Source organism: Mytilus edulis, chromosome 1 (assembly GCF_963676685.1).
Source record: "Mytilus edulis chromosome 1, xbMytEdul2.2, whole genome shotgun sequence".
Classification (NCBI taxonomy): Eukaryota; Metazoa; Mollusca; class Bivalvia; order Mytilida; family Mytilidae; genus Mytilus; species Mytilus edulis.
Genome location: NC_092344.1, coordinates 103,813,891 through 103,837,722, shown reverse-complemented (window position 1 = coordinate 103,837,722; position 23,832 = coordinate 103,813,891). Strand labels below are relative to the sequence as shown.

Sequence of the window (23,832 nt, the reverse complement as noted above, 5' to 3'; positions counted from 1 at the left end):
ACCTCGTAACACATTTCATTGACCTATCAAAGAGTGTTTGAAGACTTTGTCACACATTTCATTGACCTATCAAAGAGTATGTTTGAATGACCTCGTAACACATTTCATAAACCTATCAAAGAGTATGTTTGAATGACTTTGTCACACATTTCATTGACCTATCAAAGAGTATGTTTTAGTAACCTTGTAACTCATTTCATTGACCTATCAAAGAGTATGTTTTAGTAACCTTGTAACTCATTTCATTGACCTATCAAAGAGTATGTTCGAATGACCTCGTAACACATTTCATTGACCTATCAAAGAGTATGTTTGAATGACCTCGTAACAGATTTCATTGACCTATCAAAGAGTATGTTTGAATGACCTCGTAACACATTTCATTGACCTATCAAAGAGTATGTTTTAGTAACCTTGTAACTCATTTCATTGACCTATCAAAGAGTATGTTTGAATGACCTTGTAACTCATTTCATTGACCTATCAAAGAATATGTTTGAATAACCTTGTAACTCATTTCATTGACCTATCAAAGAGTATGTTTTAGTAACCTTGTAACTCATTTCATTGACCTATCAAAGAGTATGTTTTAGTAACCTTGTAACTCATTTCATTGACCTATCAAAGAGTATGTTTTAGTAACCTTGTAACTCATTTCATTGACCTATCAAAGAGTATGTTTTAGTAACCTTGTAACTCATTTCATTGACCTATCAAAGAGTATGTTTTAGTAACCTTGTAACTCATTTCATTGACCTATCAAAGAGTATGTTTGAATGACCTTGTAACTCATTTCATTGACCTATCAAAGAGTATGTTCGAATGACCTCGTAACACATTTCATTGACCTATCAAAGAGTATGTTTGAATGACCTCGTAACAGATTTCATTGACCTATCAAAGAGTATGTTTGAATGACCTCGTAACACATTTCATTGACCTATCAAAGAGTATGTTTTAGTAACCTTGTAACTCATTTCATTGACCTATCAAAGAGTATGTTTGAATGACCTCGTAACACATTTCATTGACCTATCAAAGAGTATGTTTTAGTAACCTTGTAACTCATTTCATTGACCTATCAAAGAGTATGTTTGAATGACCTCGTAACACATTTCATTGACCTATCAAAGAGTATGTTTGAATGACCTCGTAACACATTTCATTGACCTATCAAAGAGTATGTTTGAATGACCTTGTAACTCATTTCATTGACCTATCAAAGAGTATATTTTTGTAACCTTGTAACTCATTTCATTGACCTATCAAAGAGTATGTTTTAGTAACCTTGTAACTCATTTCATTGACCTATCAAAGAGTATGTTTGAATGACCTCGTAACAGATTTCATTGACCTATCAAAGAGTATGTTTGAATGACCTCGTAACACATTTCATTGACCTATCAAAGAGTATGTTTTAGTAACCATGTAACTCATTTCATTGACCTATCAAAGAGTATGTTTTAGTAACCTTGTAACTCATTTCATTGACCTATCAAATAGTATGTTTGAATGACCTCGTAACAGATTTCATTGACCTATCAAAGAGTATGTTTGAATGACCTCGTAACAGATTTCATTGACCTATCAAAGAGTATGTTTGAATGACCTCGTAACACATTTCATTGACCTATCAAAGGGTATGTTTTAGTAACCTTGTAACACATTTCATTGACCTATCAAAGAGTATGTTTTAGTAACCTTGTAACACATTTCATTGACCTATCAAAGAGTATGTTTTAGTAACCTTGTAACTCATTTCATTGACCTATCAAAGAGTATGTTTGAATGACCTCGTAACACATTTCATTGACCTATCAAAGAGTATGTTTGAATGACCTCGTAACACATTTCATTGACCTATCAAAGAGTATGTTTGAATGACCTCGTAACACATTTCATTGACCTATCAAAGAGTATGTTTGAATGACCTCGTAACACATTTCATTGACCTATCAAAGAGTATGTTTGAATGACCTCGTAACACATTTCATTGACCTATCAAAGAGTATGTTTGAATGACCTTGTAACACATTTCATTGACCTATCAAAGAGTATGTTTGAATGACCTCGTAACACATTTCATTGACCTATCAAAGAGTGTTTGAAGACTTTGTCACACATTTCATTGACCTATCAAAGAGTATGTTTGAATGACCTCGTAACACATTTCATTGACCTATCAAAGAGTATGTTTGAATGACTTTGTCACACATTTCATTGACCTATCAAAGAGTATGTTTTAGTAACCTTGTAACTCATTTCATTGACCTATCAAAGAGTATGTTTTAGTAACCTTGTAACTCATTTCATTGACCTATCAAAGAGTATGTTTGAATGACCTTGTAACTCATTTTATTGACCTATCAAAGAGTATGTTTGAATGACCTTGTAACACATTTCATTGACTTATCAAAGAGTATGTTTTAGTAACCTTGTAACTCATTTCATTGACCTATCAAAGAGTATGTTTGAATAACCTTGTAACACATTTCATTGACCTATCAAAGAGTATGTTTGAATAACCTTGTAACACATTTCATTGGCCTATCAAAGAGTATGTTTTAGTAACCTTGTAACTCATTTCATTGACCTATCAAAGAGTATGTTTGAATAACCTTGTAACTCATTTCATTGACCTATCAAAGAGTATGTTTGAATAACCTTGTAACACATTTCATTGACCTATCAAAGAGTATGTTTGAATAACCTTGTAACACATTTCATTGACCTATCAAAGAGTATGTTTTAGTAACCTTGTAACTCATTTCATTGACCTATCAAAGAGTATGTTTGAATGACCTCGTAACACATTTCATTGACCTATCAAAGAGTATGTTTGAATGACCTCGTAACACATTTCATTGACCTATCAAAGAGTATGTTTTAGTAACCTTGTAACTCATTTCATTGACCTATCAAAGAGTATGTTTGAATGACCTCGTAACACATTTCATTGACCTATCAAAGAGTATGTTTGAATGACCTCGTAACACATTTCATTGACCTATCAAAGAGTATGTTTGAATGACCTTGTAACTCATTTCATTGACCTATCAAAGAGTATATTTTAGTAACCTTGTAACTCATTTCATTGACCTATCAAAGAGTATGTTTTAGTAACCTTGTAACTCATTTCATTGACCTATCAAAGAGTATGTTTGAATGACCTCGTAACAGATTTCATTGACCTATCAAAGAGTATGTTTGAATGAACTCGTAACACATTTCATTGACCTATCAAAGAGTATGTTTTAGTAACCTTGTAACTCATTTCATTGACCTATCAAAGAGTATGTTTTAGTAACCTTGTAACTCATTTCATTGACCTATCAAATAGTATGTTTGAATAACCTTGTAACTCATTTCATTGACCTATCAAAGAGTATGTTTGAATGACCTCGTAACAGATTTCATTGACCTATCAAAGAGTATGTTTGAATGACCTCGTAACACATTTCATTGACCTATCAAAGGGTATGTTTTAGTAACCTTGTAACACATTTCATTGACCTATCAAAGAGTATGTTTTAGTAACCTTGTAACACATTTCATTGACCTATCAAAGAGTATGTTTTAGTAACCTTGTAACTCATTTCATTGACCTATCAAAGAGTATGTTTGAATGACCTCGTAACACATTTCATTGACCTATCAAAGAGTATGTTTGAATGACCTCGTAACACATTTCATTGACCTATCAAAGAGTATGTTTGAATGACCTCGTAACACATTTCATTGACCTATCAAAGAGTATGTTTGAATGACCTCGTAACACATTTCATTGACCTATCAAAGAGTATGTTTGAATGACCTCGTAACACATTTCATTGACCTATCAAAGAGTATGTTTGAATGACCTTGTAACACATTTCATTGACCTATCAAAGAGTATGTTTGAATGACCTCGTAACACATTTCATTGACCTATCAAAGAGTATGTTTGAATGACTTTGTCACACATTTCATTGACCTATCAAAGAGTATGTTTTAGTAACCTTGTAACTCATTTCATTGACCTATCAAAGAGTATGTTTTAGTAACCTTGTAACTCATTTCATTGACCTATCAAAGAGTATGTTTGAATGACCTTGTAACTCATTTTATTGACCTATCAAAGAGTATGTTTGAATGACCTTGTAACACATTTCATTGACTTATCAAAGAGTATGTTTTAGTAACCTTGTAACTCATTTCATTGACCTATCAAAGAGTATGTTTGAATAACCTTGTAACACATTTCATTGACCTATCAAAGAGTATGTTTGAATAACCTTGTAACACATTTCATTGACCTATCAAAGAGTATGTTTTAGTAACCTTGTAACTCATTTCATTGACCTATCAAAGAGTATGTTTGAATAACCTTGTAACTCATTTCATTGACCTATCAAAGAGTATGTTTGAATAACCTTGTAACACATTTCATTGACCTATCAAAGAGTATGTTTGAATAACCTTGTAACACATTTCATTGACCTATCAAAGAGTATGTTTTAGTAACCTTGTAACTCATTTCATTGACCTATCAAAGAGTATGTTTTAGTAACCTTGTAACTCATTTCATTGACCTATTAAAGAGTATGTTTGAATAACCTTGTAACTCATTTCATTGACCTATCAAAGAGTATGTTTGAATGACTTTGTCACACAGTTCATTGACCTATCAAAGAGTATGTTTGAATGACCTTGTAACTCATTTCATTGACCTATCAAAGAGTATGTTCGAATGACCTTGTAACACATTTCATTGACCTATCAAAGAGTATGTTCGAATGACCTTGTAACTCATTTCATTGACCTATCAAAGAGTATGTTTGAATGACTTTGTCACACATTTTATTGACCTATCAAAGAGTATGTTTCAGTAACCTTGTAACTCATTTCATTGACCTATCAAAGAGTATGTTTGAATGACCTTGTAACTCATTTCATTGACCTATCAAAGAGTATGTTTGAATGACCTTGTAACACATTTTATTGACCTATCAAAGAGTATGTTTTAGTAACCTTGTAACTCATTTCATTGACCTATCAAAGAGTATGTTTGAATAACCTTGTAACACATTTCATTGACCTATCAAAGAGTATGTTTTAGTAACCTTGTAACACATTTCATTGACCTATCAAAGAGTATGTTTGAATAACCTTGTAACACATTTCATTGGCCTATCAAAGAGTATGTTTGAATGACTTTGTCACACATTTCATTGACCTATCAAAGGGTATGTTTTAGTAACCTTGTAACTCATTTCATTGACCTATCAAAGAGTATGTTTGAATAACCTTGTAACTCATTTCATTGACCTATCAAAGAGTATGTTTGAATAACCTTGTAACACATTTCATTGGCCTATCAAAGAGTATGTTTGAATGACTTTGTCACACATTTCATTGACCTATCAAAGAGTATGTTTTAGTAACCTTGTAACTCATTTCATTGACCTATCAAAGAGTATGTTTTAGTAACCTTGTAACTCATTTCATTGACCTGTCAAAGAGTATGTTTGAATGACCTTGTAACTCATTTCATTGACCTATCAAAGAGTATGTTTGAATGACCTTGTAACACATTTCATTGACCTATCAAAGAGTATGTTTTAGTAACCTTGTAACTAATTTCATTGACCTATCAAAGAGTATGTTTGAATAACCTTGTAACACATTTCATTGGCCTATCAAAGAGTATGTTTGAATGACTTTGTCACACATTTCATTGACCTATCAAAGAGTATGTTTTAGTAACCTTGTAACTCATTTCATTGACCTATCAAAGAGTATGTTTTAGTAACCTTGTAACTCATTTCATTGACCTGTCAAAGAGTATGTTTGAATGACCTTGTAACTCATTTCATTGACCTATCAAAGAGTATGTTTGAATGACCTCGTAACACATTTTATTGACCTATCAAAGAGTATGTTTTAGTAACCTTGTAACTCATTTCATTGACCTATCAAAGAGTATGTTTGAATGACCTTGTAACTCATTTCATTGACCTATCAAAGAGTATGTTTGAATGACCTTGTAACACATTTCATTGACCTATCAAAGAGTATGTTTTAGTAACCTTGTAACTCATTTCATTGACCTATCAAAGAGTATGTTTGAATGACCTTGTAACACATTTCATTGACCTATCAAAGAGTATGTTTGAATGACCTCGTAACACATTTCATTGACCTATCAAAGAGTATGTTTGAATAACTTTGTCACACATTTCATTGACCTATCAAAGAGTATGTTTTAGTAACCTTGTAACTCATTTCATTGACCTATCAAAGAGTATGTTTGAATGACCTCGTAACACATTTCATTGACCTATCAAAGAGTATGTTTGAATGACCTTGTAACTCATTTCATTGACCTATCAAAGAGTATGTTTGAATGACCTTGTAACTCATTTCATTGACCTATCAAAGAGTATGTTTTAGTAACCTTGTAACTCATTTCATTGACCTATCAAAGAGTATGTTTGAATGACCTTGTAACACATTTCATTGACCTATCAAAGAGTATGTTTTAGTAACCTTGTAACTCATTTCATTGACCTATCAAAGAGTATGTTTGAATGACCTTGTAACACATTTCATTGACCTATCAAAGAGTATGTTTGAATGACCTCGTAACACATTTCATTGACCTATCAAAGAGTATGTTTGAATGACCTTGTAACACATTTCATTGACCTATCAAAGAGTATGTTTGAATGACCTCGTAACACATTTCATTGACCTATCAAAGAGTATGTTTGAATGACCTCGTAACACATTTCATTGACCTATCAAAGAGTATGTTTGAATGACCTCGTAACACATTTCATTGGCCTATCAAAGAGTATGTATGAATGACTTTGTCACACATTTCATTGACCTATCAAAGAGTATGTTTTAGTAACCTTGTAACTCATTTGATTGACCTATCAAAGAGTATGTTTGAATGACTTTGTCACACATTTCATTGACCTATCAAAGAGTATGTTTTAGTAACCTTGTAACTCATTTCATTGACCTATCAAAGAGTATGTTTTAGTAACCTTGTAACTCATTTCATTGACCTATCAAAGAGTATGTTTGAATGACCTTGTAACTCATTTCATTGACCTATCAAAGAGTATGTTTGAATGACCTTGTAACTCATTTCATTGACCTATCAAAGAGTATGTTTTAGTAACCTTGTAACTCATTTCATTGACCTATCAAAGAGTATGTTTGAATGACCTCGTAACACATTTCATTGACCTATCAAAGAGTATGTTTGAATGACCTTGTAACTCATTTCATTGACCTATCAAAGAGTATGTTTGAATGACCTTGTAACTCATTTCATTGACCTATCAAAGAGTATGTTTGAATGACCTCGTAACACATTTCATTGACCTATCAAAGAGTATGTTTGAATAACCTTGTAACACATTTCATTGACCTATCAAAGAGTATGTTTGAATGACTTTGTCACACATTTCATTGACCTATCAAAGAGTATGTTTGAATGACCTCGTAACACATTTCATTGACCTATCAAAGAGTATGTTTGAATGACCTCGTAACACATTTCATTGGCCTATCAAAGAGTATGTATGAATGACTTTGTCACACATTTCATTGACCTATCAAAGAGTATGTTTTAGTAACCTTGTAACACATTTCATTGACCTATCAAAGAGTATGTTTGAATGACCTTGTAACACATTTCATTGACCTATCAAAGAGTATGTTTGAATGACCTCGTAACACATTTCATTGACCTATCAAAGAGTATGTTTGAATGACCTCGTAACACATTTCATTGACCATCAAAGAGTATGTTTGAATGACCTCGTAACACATTTCATTGGCCTATCAAAGAGTATGTTTGAATGACCTCGTAACACATTTCATTGACCTATCAAAGAGTATGTTTGAATGACCTCGTTACACATTTCATTGACCTATCAAAGAGTATGTTTTAATGACCTCGTAACACATTTCATTGACCTATCAAAGAGTATGTTTGAATGACTTTGTCACACATTTCATTGACCTATCAAAGAGTATGTTTGAATGACCTCGTAACACATTTCATTGACCTATCAAAGAGTATGTTTTAGTAACCTTGTAACTCATTTCATTGACCTATCAAAGAGTATGTTTGAATGACCTCGTAACACATTTCATTGACCTATCAAAGAGTATGTTTGAATGACCTTGTAACTCATTTCATTGACCTATCAAAGAGTATGTTTGAATGACCTTGTAACTCATTTCATTGACCTATCAAAGAGTATGTTTGAATGACCTCGTAACACATTTCATTGACCTATCAAAGAGTATGTTTGAATAACCTTGTAACACATTTCATTGACCTATCAAAGAGTATGTTTGAATGACTTTGTCACACATTTCATTGACCTATCAAAGAGTATGTTTGAATGACCTCGTAACACATTTCATTGACCTATCAAAGAGTATGTTTGAATGACCTCGTAACACATTTCATTGGCCTATCAAAGAGTATGTATGAATGACTTTGTCACACATTTCATTGACCTATCAAAGAGTATGTTTTAGTAACCTTGTAACACATTTCATTGACCTATCAAAGAGTATGTTTGAATGACCTTGTAACACATTTCATTGACCTATCAAAGAGTATGTTTGAATGACCTCGTAACACATTTCATTGACCTATCAAAGAGTATGTTTGAATGACCTCGTAACACATTTCATTGGCCTATCAAAGAGTATGTTTGAATGACCTCGTAACACATTTCATTGACCTATCAAAGAGTATGTTTGAATGACCTCGTTACACATTTCATTGACCTATCAAAGAGTATGTTTTAATGACCTCGTAACACATTTCATTGACCTATCAAAGAGTATGTTTGAATGACTTTGTCACACATTTCATTGACCTATCAAAGAGTATGTTTGAATGACCTCGTAACACATTTCATTGACCTATCAAAGAGTATGTTTGAATGACTTTGTCACACATTTCATTGACCTATCAAAGAGTATGTATGAATGACAGTGTAACAGATTTCATTGACCTATCAAAGGGTTGGTTTTAGTGACCCTGTCACAAATTCCACTGACCTATCACACATTATGTTAAAGTGACCACATCAGAAAGTTAATTGACCTATCACAGAGTTTAATATAGTTCACCAAAATGAATTTAAGTTCCTCCTTTTGATGTAACAAAGGACTACACATACCACATACCAAAATAGTTGTTTTAAATTAACCACAATCTTGGTGAACTAGACAAAATAACTGACTATGCGGTATGGGCTTTGTTCATTGTTGAAGGCTGTACAGTGACATATACTTGTTAATTTTTGTGTCATTTTGGTCTCTTGTGGAGAGTTGTATCATTGGCAATCATACCACATCTCTTTTTTATAAAACATTATTTTATAAAAATGTCTGACAACATTTCAGGCTGTATAAAAAGTCTTAAAGGATTTGCATTCTTTTACTTTTTAAGTTTCTATTGCAGACATTAACAATTAAGACATATAAGCACTTTCAAAGCAATGTAACATTACAAAATTCAATAAACGTAACATATTTAACTAATTATTTTCAAAGTAAAATAAGCTATAGTACATAATTTTAAGATATATACAGAAATACTTTTCTTGCATTTCTTACTTACAATTAAGCAACTATTGTAAAACATTTGACGACTTTTTAACTGTACAAACATGGCATTCCTTTTTTTAATGGTTTCGCTAATTTCAGCATGCTTGTAAGTTTTCTATAATTGAATTTTTTTTTATTTTTTTTTATAAAAAATGCATTTTTTGAAAAAATTAATACGAACAAAACTGTCCTTAAAAACAATAGCTTATCTGAATAAAAATAAATAAAATCAATTTAGTGCTTATTTCTGTGGAAAATTAAACTATAAATCAACTAGGAAACAACGAAATATTTACAGTGAACAAAAATTGTAAACAGCATCCCAACAAACAAAGATCGATTGCACCATCACATTATCCTTGAAAAAAAGAAGTTATTTATTTCATCTTGAAAACTATTCTAAAGTAAAATATTTTAAGAAAGGAACTTATTTTTGTAATTTTCACAACTGAGATCAAAATGTTGACACATCCCATCATGTTTATTAGATATTTAATAATGATTGGAATCAGGTACAAGAAAAACTGTCAACATAAATCCCTGATAAGAGGTATGGCCTTAGCAATAACTAAATTGAATTTCACTTTTTAGAATGTAACATTATCAAGAAATGAGTCCAGTACATGTTGTGAACAAAAAAGATACACTTTTAGTCCCAAAATTTGTGAAGGCAGACTAATAGTGAAATACATATCTTGAACAAAATAAGAATTAAACAATTTACAAGAAATAAAGAACATATATGGATTTTTTCTGAAAACAAGTTATCTGTACTAAAGTCCCTATTTACACAACACTAAATATATGTTTAAACATGTAAATATAAACTGAACATAAAATAACAGTGATAGCACCAAAACCAAAATTCCAGTTATTAAAGCTTTTGTGGATATTCTTTTATAAAGATAAAACTATTAAATACTAAACATGACTGTCTTCTTTTAATAAAACAGTTTTAAATCACTTATGTACAAAGATGAAAACATTTTTAAATAATCATCTTTAGAATACATACAGATACAGACAAACAATCTTTCTCAATAAAGTAAACTGTAAACCACATAGGAAGGGAGATAACTGCATAACAATTATTTTCCTTTTAAAGTACAATACTGTTATGAGGGTGAAACCGTGAAAGTTTTAAACAGTAATTTACATATCATAAAATTTCTTAACATTGATGAAATGTTACAGGGTCAGTTAACTAATGCACCAAAATGCTTATTATCTATCATCATCTAAAATGGTAATTGGTTAACATGGTTAATAATGATTACCATTTTTTGTAAAATAGACATAGTTTACTTGAACAGTATTTAATTCATTAAAGATTACACAAAATTTTAACAGCAAAATAAAATTAAAGATTGTAATATCAAGTGTGGAGACATTAAATTCAGACGACACGTTTAAGTCATAAAGCTTAGAAAATATATATCATATATACATGTACCAGCAGAAGCAGAGTGACCAAAAATAACCCTCACTGACCCTAAGCTAAGGCCATATACATGAAATAAAGGAAAAAAATAAAAATATCAACTATATTCTAAATACATTGGAAAAAAAAACATGGCACCGAGATTGTGGAGACAAATATAACTTATCCTTATCCTATAACAAAAAGGATCATGATTGTACAGTGTGCACCATATAAACATTACAAAGTATAGTTTAAAGGGAAACAACTCATAATAGGTGGATTCATTCAAAGTTTAAAGTAGTTTGTTTTTAACAAATTTGGTTTTAATAATATCACAGTATGTTGTTACATGTCAAAATGTACTATCACAATTTCTCCATTTATTTAAAAAGCACACAGGTGAATGTTGTTACCAGGAAAATCTTGGTGATCCAAATGCCAACAGTTATCATATACTGAAACAAAAAACAAAATTTTACAACAAATGATTTTAGTGTTAGTGGGCAAGCACGCAGAATTCATGTCTGCACATTGATGAAAGCCATTCAGTGACCAATATATGTATATATAACCACCTAAAGCTTTATTATAGTGAAACCTACATTGTAGGTGGCTGAGTGGTCTAGTGTGTCGGGTACAGTGCAAAGTGACTTGGTGTCACAATATCTCAGTAGCATGAGTTCGAATGCAGGCGAAGAACAAAATATTTGCGTAAAGCATATTTAAAGATCTAACATTGTTGGACTGATGTTTGGAAGAATTATATATATATAAACATGTGTCACTGTGCTGTAAATATTCACTTTTGTCATTAGTAGGTTGCTGTGCTGAACATCTGATTGCAACATTATCTTGATCTATCTTGATACCATCTTCATGACCTTATACATTTTGTACTTGCAATTTCCTTATTCTATCATGAAAGTTCAACACATTCATGACAGTAAAATGTACATCATTGTACATGTACGTGGTTTAGAATATATCTTTATGACTGTAGACATGAATAAAAGAAGATGCATTTTTTAATTCAATGAGACAGCAACCCAAATTTTGCTGCTCCATCAATAGTAACCTTTATTTCATGAGACTTTTGTCAGTTTTGTGTATAGGTTCATCTACTCATTATCTTTTATAACTTCTTCATAAAAATTTCACTATGCAGAATATAAACATGTACATGTACATTTTATAACTACTTCCAAACATTCAAAGACTTAATAGATTTGTACCCACCTATATTTACTTGTACTGGGATAAAAACTTCAAATGGAACTCTTTAAAAGTTTGCAACACACTTCTTATTTCTTCTAGAGGAGGAAGGATGGTCATACGGAAATGGTAGGTGCCCTCTTTCTGACCAAATCCACTTCCTGGTACGACACAAAGTCCTGTCTCTTCTAACAGTGAGAAACAATAATAGGAATCTGGTGTTTGGCTTTTAGCCTTTGCAGCTTCTATGGCCTTTGGTGGCAGGAATATTTGTGGGAAAGAGTACATTGCTCCCTGAACTGTGTTGCATTTGATACCTTCAATAGAATTGAAAAGTTCAGTGACTAAGGTGGCCTTCTCTTTCAGTTGAGATAGAACATGTGTTTTCTCTTTCATGAAAAGGTCATAAGATGGATCACCAAGGACAGGTGGGTTGACCACACAATCTATAACAGCTTGTCCAGCAACTGGTGGGCAAAGCTTTACTGATATTGTCTTCAGCAAGCATGCTTTCACTGATGGGTGAAAATTGACAACTTCAAAATATCCACCCCTGAACCCGCATTCTCCCATGAAACCTTTTGATGCAGACATAAAAGATGCAAGTTCATGCCTATTATATGGTGCACCCATTTCCATCAAAACTTTTTTAAATGAGAAGAACTCTGATCCTTTAGCATAGACATTGTGTTGATAAACTTCATCTGACAAAATCATCAAGCGCTCATCATGAGCAAATTTGATGACGTCTTCAATGTTTTGTCTTGTTAACACTTGGCCTGTTGGATTCCCTGGATTAATTACACAAATTGCTCGAGGTAAACATTTAGATTTTGCTTCTTCAATAGCTCTCCTAAGTTCACTTATATCCAAAGACCAATTGTTTTCCTCATTCATGAAGTATCGTATTGGTTGGGCATTGTATTCAGTAAGTGTCGCTGAGTACAGAGGATACTGAGGTACAGGAATCATTATACCAGCTCTTTCATTTCCTGTTTTGCCTGTCATCAGCATGCTGAGTATAGTTTTTATACCATCACTGGCACCTGTGCATAAGACTATATCCTCACTTTTGCTTGGAACTCCATCACGCTTTTCGATGTATGCTGCAATATCTTGTCGTATAACCTCAACACCAGGGCTAGCAGTGTAAGACCCAATACTTCCTCCTCTACAACCTGCCAATATTCTTTTTGCTCTATCTTTTGCATCTGCAGGAAATTCTGGACTTGTCAACAGTTCTGGATAGGCGCATAAGGCAATCACCTGTCGAATGAATGTTATAGGTGTCTGACCTGTGGCATGACAGTCACCAATGTTGGCTGGCAATACTTTGGCAAATGGTTTCTTTACTCCACTCTTTATTTCTGCATCGATTTCTGCAGCCCTTGCAACAATTGGTCCCCTGACAGCATATTCCATGTTCCTGACATTTGGGTTAACATTTTCAATTAAAACAACAGGAACGTGAGAAGTCTCAGTAACAGTACTGTTGGTATTTGTGTCTGACATTGTTGAATTATAGAGGTTACCTTCACTATTTTTCTTATTCTGACCGATCACCACGGATATTTTCCGGCTGAATAAATAATGTGTTTGTTGGGTTTAAGTGTCGTACTCTGGTTGCACTTTGTCCGTATTACATAAAACAGAAATAAGTCCTCAATGTGTAATTTCGACCTCAATAATCACCGGTTCATGTGAACCGGAAGTTGCTCGTGGGCGTTAACGGTTTAAACTAAAACCAGGCAACAAATCGCAGGATACACTGCAACGGCTACTTACAATTTATAAACGTTTTATTACATGATTATGAGAGATTTTTTTACAATTGTAAATCGTCTGAAATAACCTGCCAGATATCACTTAATTTGTGTACTTTGTTTCCTATGAATTGATATCTATTTGGGTTGATCGTCTGAACAAAAACAAATATAAACAAAGCGGTTGTCTCCCTTTTATCAACGCTTGCATCACTGGTAAGTTGACTAAAAGAAGTTAACAATCAAATCTACATTTTCTGTAGTAAGGATCATAGGGTATGTATTTTTTGTTGTTCTAGTCAATTATTCCACTGTTTTAAGCTTTTCTTGTTGTCCAGTATACGTACTGACCACTGCACTGCTGTATGCCTTGAATAATTCTTACTCTGGCTGTCAAATCTGTGTAAACCTATTATTTGCACCCCTTTGTCAGTTTGTAATGTAAGACAAAGGAATGATGCAAATCTGTACCAGAAAAAGCAGTTATAACAAGTGCATACTATGTAATACCACTTTTACGCTTTGTAACCACAAATATTACACTATAAACTTATAAAGGAAGATTACAAAACTAGCTATGCAATTTAAAAATTGAATTTTAAAAAATATATTGAAAAATCAAAAAAGTTTTTTAAGTTTTTAAATGTCTGACTGTAGAATTTCTTGTCCATTGACATAATTTTTATGTTAAATACTATAAAATTCATTAATATTGATAAATTATAAGTTACTGAAATTCAAATGAATCAAATGGTATATTTTAAGGTCTTTTGGATGACTGGCCCTGTCCAAATTCAGGTTTTAAGTGTAACACTGGAAATTTGTTGAAAATAAGACTGATTTTTTAAAAAGTTTATACCTAAGTTAATTTTTTCATATTTTTAAAGGTTCATAATAAGGTGTTTACTAACATAGCCATATCATTGACTAGTATTTTAGTCAAATGTCAGCTATAAACATGATAAAAGTCCACAGATTTTTTTTCCTAAAAAAATGTCCATGTCTTCAATTTTATATATTCTAATGAAAAAGATGAAAAAAAGATATATAAAATAAATTTATTTACAGGCATTCATTAATTGTACAATACAGTCGGAAACCAGGTTGAAATAGAACAAAAGAATCGAAGCGCTCTATTAGAGAAGGCGATAAATGTTTACTGTATTGTTTACTATAGTGACAAATTTTTAAAAAGTTAATAGAAGCAAACAAAACTGCAATTTTCTTCTCAATTACGAGGTGTTTTATTTCAAAAACACCATTTGCATAAGTTTTCAATTTATCTAGTACATAGTTAAGCAGAACAATTAGATATCAAGTCGACGACATGGGTATCTTTCAAGTTGGATGACAAAAATGCATAACCTCCGATTTTTTTGAAAAAATTACCACGGACGGAAAAGATATCAATCTATTAGTTCAGTAATTTTCGTGTCTGCCCTTCCATTATGTGACTGAAGAAAAAATTCCAAAAAATAGGTAACAATTGTATCGAACAGAGAAAATCGAGTGCACCTTTTTATGTTAGGGCGTGTTTGAGTTGAGTATTTTGTCTTGATATCGTTCAAAGTAAGAATATTTCATACATCGTCTCGCTTCAGATTCTATCATTTTTATAAATTAAAGCTACAGGTTGACTTTATAACACAAAAAAATAACAGTACTAAAAGATGAAATATATGGGTCAAGTGAAATACCTATCTAATGAGTCACACAAACAGGGAAGGTGTGTTCGAATAGCTATTTTTTTACTGAAAGTACTTGACAACAAGTCTTACAAGTTGGATGATGAAAATGCATATCTTCGAAAAATTCTAATTTTTTGTGTGTGATAACTAGGGTTTATAGTCTTCAACCACTAAAAAAATCTAGTCTGCCCTTCCACGAAATATTTAATTAGATTTTTTTTAAATGTTTATGATTTTTCGAAAATTCAACCTAACAACCGATCAGACAATAGTTTTAAGTTGAATCAATGCAGACAAGATCATTAACTGATGCTCATTAGCTAGTTGATACATTTGTCTTTTAAAATATAACTGACATATAAGGATCGTATTGGTGCAATGTGGATAAATTTATCGGTTTCCAAGAGCAAAATTGGTAGCGCGTCATCGCTACAATGGCTTCCATTTTTACGATTGTGAAAATGAACTGGCGTAATGGGGAGATAATTTTGACGAAGTAGGATCCTGACTGAATATGTCTGATGTAACAAAGGAGTGTTTTATTGTTATGTTTGAAATTTTTGGCAGACATACATAAAAATATTCTGTATCATCTTTCATTAAATCCCTAAGACATGTTTGTTTTAATTTTATATTTACAGTAGACTTATATTTAAGAAGGATTGATAACACATGCTTTAATCATGTGTATGTATGAGACAACATTCAACCAGAGACCAATTGACGTAGACATTAACTATAGGTCGCTATATATATGGCCTTTGCCAAAGTGCAAAAACCATACTGCATATAGCAGGCTATAATAAATGTAAAAGATTTAAATGAGTAAACTAATAGCCTAATTTAAAAAAAATAATAAAAAGAAACAAATTTACAAATTTATACATGTATATTATAAAATGATATAAAAACTTGTTTGAGAAATTACATTTTGAAGTTACTTACTTTCCTAGCAAAACTAATAACATTGATTCTATCTGATTAAAATATAGATACTGTGTTCAAGACTCACATACAAGGATCTGAACACACTCCATGCTACCTTGTGTTTAACCAACTGTGAGTGATCCTTAGGTTTTATTTAAAGGGTAATCACCTTCAAAAATTTGGAGACAGACAATTTCATTGGTTGATATAAAAGTAATCATTAAAAAAAGTAAGACAGAGTGTTGTGAGATCTTGTGAGAGAACCTTGGAAACAGAATCTGTATTTTAATGAGATTGACATCCACTTCATTTGCATCTTATTTTAATTACGACTTCATTATTTGAAGAGGTCTGATATGAAAATGTTCCTAAATTTAAGTGTAATGTTTGCCGCTGGAAATTGAGCAAACAACAATTAATCAAATTTGAAGTAAATATAAAGGAATTTGTGTTGCTCTTTAAACATAATTCATAGTCCTGCTTCCTGTTTATGTTGGTAAATTGATTCCCAGAGTTTGCCTCCAAGGTAACCTAGACATGCAATGTATTAAATGAAAAAAATCCCCATTTTTTATTTTTTTATTTTTTTAAAAAGAAAAATTGGATATCCTTTAAATGACAATATAAACAAGTAAGTTTGTCTGGGTAATGAAAATTAAAAAAAAAATAACAATGAAAGTACAAAACATAAAGAAAGAAGATACATGTACATTTACATTTTTTTTGGGCTTAAATAAAAACGATTCCAAAAGTTTACATTCAAACATTAAAAGGTTTCTCTGAAATTCTCTCTTAATACAAATAAACCCACTGATATGCATATTATTGGAATGTATGCATCATTTCTTTCAACAACAGTTTATATGTATAAGAAGATTTGATCTCGAAAGCAAAGAATAAATATGTGAAACAAATGAAAACAATGTAGGGGATGTAAATAGCACGTTTCTAGCTCCTCATATTAAATAAGAAGAAAGACATGGAAACAAGAATTAAAGCACATGATTTCAGATATATTGTAAGAACTCCAAATCCAAAGACATGCTTTTTTCATATATACATTGTACCCCTGATATGCAACAGTCTTGGACTAATAAATTGAAAAAGGAATTGAAAAGGCAAATGAATTCGAGCTAGAGATCGTTATCATGTATATATATGTTACATCTTTTGACATCAGACTCGGACTTCTCTTGAACTGAATTTTAATGTGCGTATTGTTATTCTTTTACTTTTCTACATTGGCTAGAGGTATAGGGGGAGGGTTGAGATCTCATAAACATGTTTAACCCCGCCGCAATTTTGCGCCTGTCCCAAGTCAGGAGCCTCTGGCCTTTGTTAGTCTTGTATGATTTTAAATTTTAGTTTCTTGTGTATAATTCGGAGTTTAGTATGACGTCCATTATCACTGTACTATTATGCATATTTTAGGGGCCAGCTGAAGGACACCTACGGGTGCGGGAATTCTCGCTACATTGAAGACCCATTGGTTGCCTTCGGCTGTTGTTTGCTCTATGGTCGGGTGGTTGTCGCTTTGACATATTCACCATTTCCTTTCTCAATTTTATGTTCGTACGATATACATCAATATTGATTTCACAGGAGAGTGCACACACAATAATTTTGAAAATATTTAAGTCCGATTTAGTAATGACCCAACCCGTATCAATATCAAGTACTATCATCTACCATGATTCTACATGTACAAATCACCATGAAATAAAGTTTAAAAAGTGGCCCCCAAAATAGCCCTTATAGTGATCACTATCCAGTACGTATTAACAGTAAAAAAAATACCAAAAATGATAGCTTAAAGTCATAAACAAACAAATACAACCAATCGTATGATAGATAACAAAAATGAAAAATAAATAAGCCAATCAGAGCGTTCTCCATATCATGGTGTTTAGATCGCAAGAACCACAACTATTATACCTCCTTATAGAGGACAATCATTTTTCGCGTTTATCTACATGTAAACTACTTTAATATATAGAGACTCTCTGTGTTCTGTCTACTGTTTTCTTTGAAATGTTTACTATTTAAGGGGTCATACCAGTTGTATATATATTAAAATAAGTAAAACATTTGACACAAATACAACCAATCGTATGATGGATAACAAAAATGGGAAAAAAATAAGCCATTCAGAGCGTTCTCAATATCATGGTGTTTAGATCGCAAGAATCAAAACTATTATATCTCCTTAGAGAGGACAATTATTTTTCGCGTTTCATATCATGGTGTTTAGATCGCAAGAACCACAACTATTATACCTCCTTAGAGAAGACAATTATTTTTCGCGTTTATCTACATGTAAACTACGATTATACTACTTTAATATATAGAGACTGTCTTTATTCTGTCAGGGACTTTCTATGTTAATATGTTAGTATAGAAAGTCGGCCCTGATTCTGTCTACTGTCTTCTTTGAAATTTTTACTATTTAAGGGGTCATACCACTTGCATATATATTAAAATAAGTAAAACATGCTCGACTTCATCTAAAACTACCTCGACCAAAAACTTTAACCTGAAGCGGGACAGACACGGACGGACGAACGAACGAACGAACGGATGTACAGACTAGAAAACATAATGCCCATAAATGGGGCATGACAATTTATTGTTCAAAGGGAAAATAGTGATTTGGCGAAAATGAAAGTAAGGTAGAGATTAGAAGTAGGCAGGAACTTTTTCGGGGCGTCGGGATCGGGTGTTTTTAAGCTCGGGATTTGGGGATTGATCCTTACGGGATCCGGGAATATATTTTTCGATTTCGGGATATGCATTTCTTTAAATTCTGCATCTCGGGATTTCATGGTTTTAAGCCCGTGATTTCGGGATCAGGACCCCTCCGACCACCCCTCAAATTAGCCTTAGTCATTTATACATGATTCATATCCTACCATTGGCATGTTAATAAGGCTCTCAAAAGAAAAGAAAAACACTGATGGATTGTCCTAGAAGCATACTTTATTAGACTAATAATGGTCTATATATAAGCAGTTACATTTATTTCATGTTTGAAACGGTGCAAATTGTTTATTTGATTTGACTTTTACCAAAAGAAGCATTGAAGCAAAGGAGAAGAATAATTGTGGTCTGAGGCCAGACACACGAAAATAATTGAATTTAACAGAAAGGAAACAAATATCGGACTTTGGAAAAAGGGAGAGGGCTTTTGATACCTTTTATGAAATTCTCCATACATAATATCGTTTACAAAAAATCATCCTACAACAGTCCACAAGCTGTATATGCTGCTGACTCGAGACTCATGACCATGAAAAAAAAATATATTTGATATATACTTTGCTATTGAAAACCTTGATAAAATATGAATTATTTGCTTTAATGATTAATTCATTAAATAAACATAAATGTACAATTATATATGAATGCTTAATGTTTGTTCTTTTAAATCTTAAAAAAAAATTGAAGCAACATTGCCACAGTTTCCATAATTATGTTTGCCTAGGTTTTTGGTTAACTGCCTACAGGGCTTACAGTGCTTTGATTTCTTGTTTCCTTTGCGTGTTTTCTTCAGATATTTGCGAAGTTGTGTAGCAAGAATTAGTCTCTGAACCAATTGAAATCATTATGTGTCTGATGCTGATGCTTTTTGTCTGAACTTTGTCTATTTTTAGTTCAACGAATAACATATGCTTCTTCTTTTGGTTTGATAATTATTGTAACGAGTCGTGTTGCTTGATGTTGTAGAGCTTGTTTTTGATGGCAAATGCATGATGACCTAATTATTATACGTATATTCAAAATAGTGAATTTAGAATATTGTCTTTTAAATTACAGGATTTAAATCAGTCAAGATGGCTTCTTCTGAAGAAGATTGGCAGTCATCGCGATGTTTGGTGGAATGTAATAGATATATGTTAGAAAACAACATTGGATGTGACGTCACGTTTTTGGTTGGTGAAGACAAGACTAAAGTTTCAGCACATAAACATATATTGATCAGCAGAAGCTGTGTATTCTTTGCAATGTTTAACGGACCACTTGCAGAAAAAGGTCAAGAAATAGCGCTTCCAGACATCGAACATAGTGTCTTTAGAATACTATTGCAGTAAGTATTGGCGGGGCTATTTTGTATCCGAAACATAAAACACAGTGTCTATAGTTTTATAAAGATTGCATTTTATAACACATTAACAGAAGAATAACAAAATTCTTCTCCATTCTTAAAAACGTTGAGCTGCTCACATTATAAGTCCGATAGAAAGAAACCAAATTGAAAACTAGGACGGATTCAGACAGAAAGATATTGTCCACATAATTCAACGCTTGGCCTCAGCAAAAGACCATACGCATCAATAGTGTGACGTTTCTAAAAAAAAAAATCGGTTAACATAGACTTTAATATCTAGTTATATCTAGTTTTCTCTTAATTACTTGACTAATAACATGATACCCAAGTTAAGGGTATTTTGTATGAAAGCTCCTCTAGAAATGCTTTTGGTATGAAAAACATGGCCACATGATTGACCATATTTCAAAAACCTTTCTTGAATATATGAAATAGTGTGCAACATTTATGCGTTGAAACAATGTTATGTATATAAATTCTATTTTGCAAGTTGATAATAGCGCTTTCTTAGCAAGAGATTTTTTGAAGTAATTTTGAATTAAAATCTTCAAGATTTCTACACATCTTATCTTCTGTCCTTTATTCAGCTCATCTGGCCAAAATATCATATGAGATATTGCCATCCCTTGTTGTTTGTAAAAATTTTATACTTATATGTTGATCTAAAAAATAACTGGTTAATACTAACTATTTTGAATGAATAATGCATGAAAAGTCCTTTACAAAGTATCTTCATTTGAAAATTTGCAATAATAAATGTTGGTTTATTTTAGGTACCTGTATTGTGAGGATACCGACATCAAACCAGATTTAGTTCTCCAGCTGTTGTATGCTGCTAAAAAGTACTCAATCCAGTCACTAGTTAAAGTGTGCGTGAAATATTTGGAGTTGGACAGATCAGCTGAGAATATATGTACCATCTTCGAACAGTCTTATATCTTTGATGAACAAGATTTACAAGAGAAATGTTTGGCATATATAAGAATTCATGCACCAGACGTTTTGCACTCCAATGACTTCCTCGAGCTTAGCTCTCATTGTTTAGAACTGGTACTGCAGGACGACTTGTTACGAGTTGATGAACAGACAATTTTGTCATGTGTGCTGAAATGGGCTTCAAACAAATGTACCAAGAAGGAGAAGGAAGTAAGCTCTGAAAATCAGCGCGCCGAGCTAGGTCACCTTTTGTATTTAATAAGATTCCCGCTCATGGGAAAAGAGTATTTTACAGATGTAATTTCAGAAATGGATATTTTGTCAGACAAAGAGAAGGTTGAATTGTTCAAATTCTTTTATCAAAAGGGGAGCAAAATAACTACATTTATAACACATGAACGTAGTGAAAAAATAGACGAACTTGAGGCCAGAGATTCGGAAGACACCCGTCCTATTCAAACATGTATCCGGTACCATTCTGTATACGAAGATGGCTCTTGGTATTGTGGTGGAGAACCTGATGCTGTTGCCTTCACAACAAACCGTCCTATTATTTTACACGGTGTTCTCGTCTACGGCTCCTACATTGGCGAGGGTGTATACGATATCACATGCTCCTTGTACGACACTGTGGACCACGAGGTTGCAACGCGGCGAACACGATTGAAAACTAGCGAATCTCAACATACATACCCTGTATTGCTAGAACATCCGGTCACTATCACAAACAGCAAGAAACATACTGTTGTCGTGAAACTGACGAATGCAGAAGGACTCGACACTTACCAAGGCAAAGGAGGGACAACAAGTGTTAACTGCGGAACAGTTCGTTTCTCTTTTAGCAAATCAAAGTACAGTAGAAATGGAACTGATACCAAGATCGGACAGATACCCGGATTGTTATTCACATGCGGTGACGACGAGGATTCTGATGTGTGAATTAAAATTTCGACTGTGTAAACCCAGCTGTGTTCAAGGAAGAAATTTATTGTTGTGATGTTGCCTTCATTTGCTTTTGACTAAATGCCTCGAACTTATACTTACGAAAAAACTATGTAAAAGCATTTATAAGTTCTTTATGAACTTACTATAATTCTTTAACCTATTTTGTATAGAAAAATGATTAAACTTTGCATTTTGCTATATTAAATAAGAAAATGTTTTCGACATGAATTTTGCATTTCCTTTAATGTATATATATATTATTACTTATATGGTGTGTTAGTGACCAAATACGATATATATGGGGTCAGTAAATTCCTTGTCGTGTTCGTGCGAAGCTCAAATCGGATCCCCAAATTGAATTTAGTGACCCCATATATATCCTATTAGTTCATAGTACAATGTGTAATGAATTTATCTTACCTAATATCGCCACTTGTGGTGTTTATACTAGCGGCCTATCAAAGTGATTAAGTCTTCAATACTTATTATTTAGAACTTCTTCCATATGTCTATGCAACACAAATGCCAACAATAACAAAGCGTCAGCTTTAAATTTGGCTTATGAATTTATTTCAATCGTTCATTACATGTATTAATCTATTCGTCTGTTGAAACCTTTCAGATTTCTTTATTTTTTGTTTTGAATACAAAATTTGGTGACTATGGTGAACGAGTCTGACTCATGTGTTGACTTACATCTAGACATTGACAATTAGGAATTTGGTTAAAACAAAACTTTACGACAAAAGAGATGATTTCAGCTTCCCAATTGTGAACCTTACATTTCTATGTAGCAACATTCCAACAGCTCCTTCATAAGGAGTATTTATCTCACAATTTATACCGATATTTATACCGATGATTATAAAACTATAATTGAGAGAAATTTAAAAACTTGTATTTTTAAAATAATTGCGATCCGCACTTTTAAAAGGACCGTGATTATCACGTACTATATAGATATAAGAAGATGTGGTGTGAGTGCCAATGAGACAACTCTCCATCCAAATAACAATTTATAAAATAGATATAGGAAGATGTGGTGTGAGTGCCAATGAGACAACTCTCAATCCAAATAACAAATTTATAAAAGTAAACCATTATAGGTCAATTTACGGCCTTCAACACAGGGCCTTGGCTCACACTGTCAGAACAAAAAGCTATAAAGGGCCCCAAAATAACTAGTGTAAAACCATTCAAACG

At 32.5% G+C, this 23,832-nt stretch overlaps 2 protein-coding genes across 4 annotated transcripts; one reads left to right on the top strand and one right to left on the bottom strand.

Moving 5' to 3' along the window:
* Nucleotides 1-9,446: 9,446 nt before the first annotated feature.
* Nucleotides 9,447-14,000, bottom strand: LOC139516686 (alanine aminotransferase 2-like). Its single transcript, XM_071306923.1, has 2 exons — nt 12,290-14,000; nt 9,447-11,508 (listed from the first exon to the last, which is right to left on the bottom strand). The coding sequence occupies exon 1, from the start codon at nt 13,775-13,777 to the stop codon at nt 12,296-12,298; it is 1,482 nt and encodes a 493-aa protein (XP_071163024.1). The 5' UTR covers nt 13,778-14,000; the 3' UTR covers nt 9,447-11,508; nt 12,290-12,295.
* A 119-nt stretch (nt 14,001-14,119) lies between these two features.
* LOC139516691 (BTB/POZ domain-containing protein 6-like) lies at nt 14,120-22,851 on the top strand. 3 transcript variants are annotated; one of them, XM_071306956.1, is made up of 3 exons: nt 14,120-14,244; nt 20,457-20,727; nt 21,522-22,851. In XM_071306956.1, exons 2-3 carry the CDS (start codon nt 20,474-20,476, stop codon nt 22,621-22,623), a joined length of 1,356 nt encoding a protein of 451 aa, XP_071163057.1. In that variant the 5' UTR covers nt 14,120-14,244; nt 20,457-20,473; the 3' UTR covers nt 22,624-22,851. The 3 variants fall into 3 exon arrangements, with proteins under 3 accessions (XP_071163057.1, XP_071163038.1, XP_071163048.1); XM_071306937.1 differs by having other exon boundaries at nt 14,195-14,304; XM_071306947.1 differs by lacking the exon at nt 14,120-14,244 and adding an exon at nt 17,239-17,274.
* The last annotated feature ends 981 nt before the right edge of the window (nt 22,852-23,832 follow it).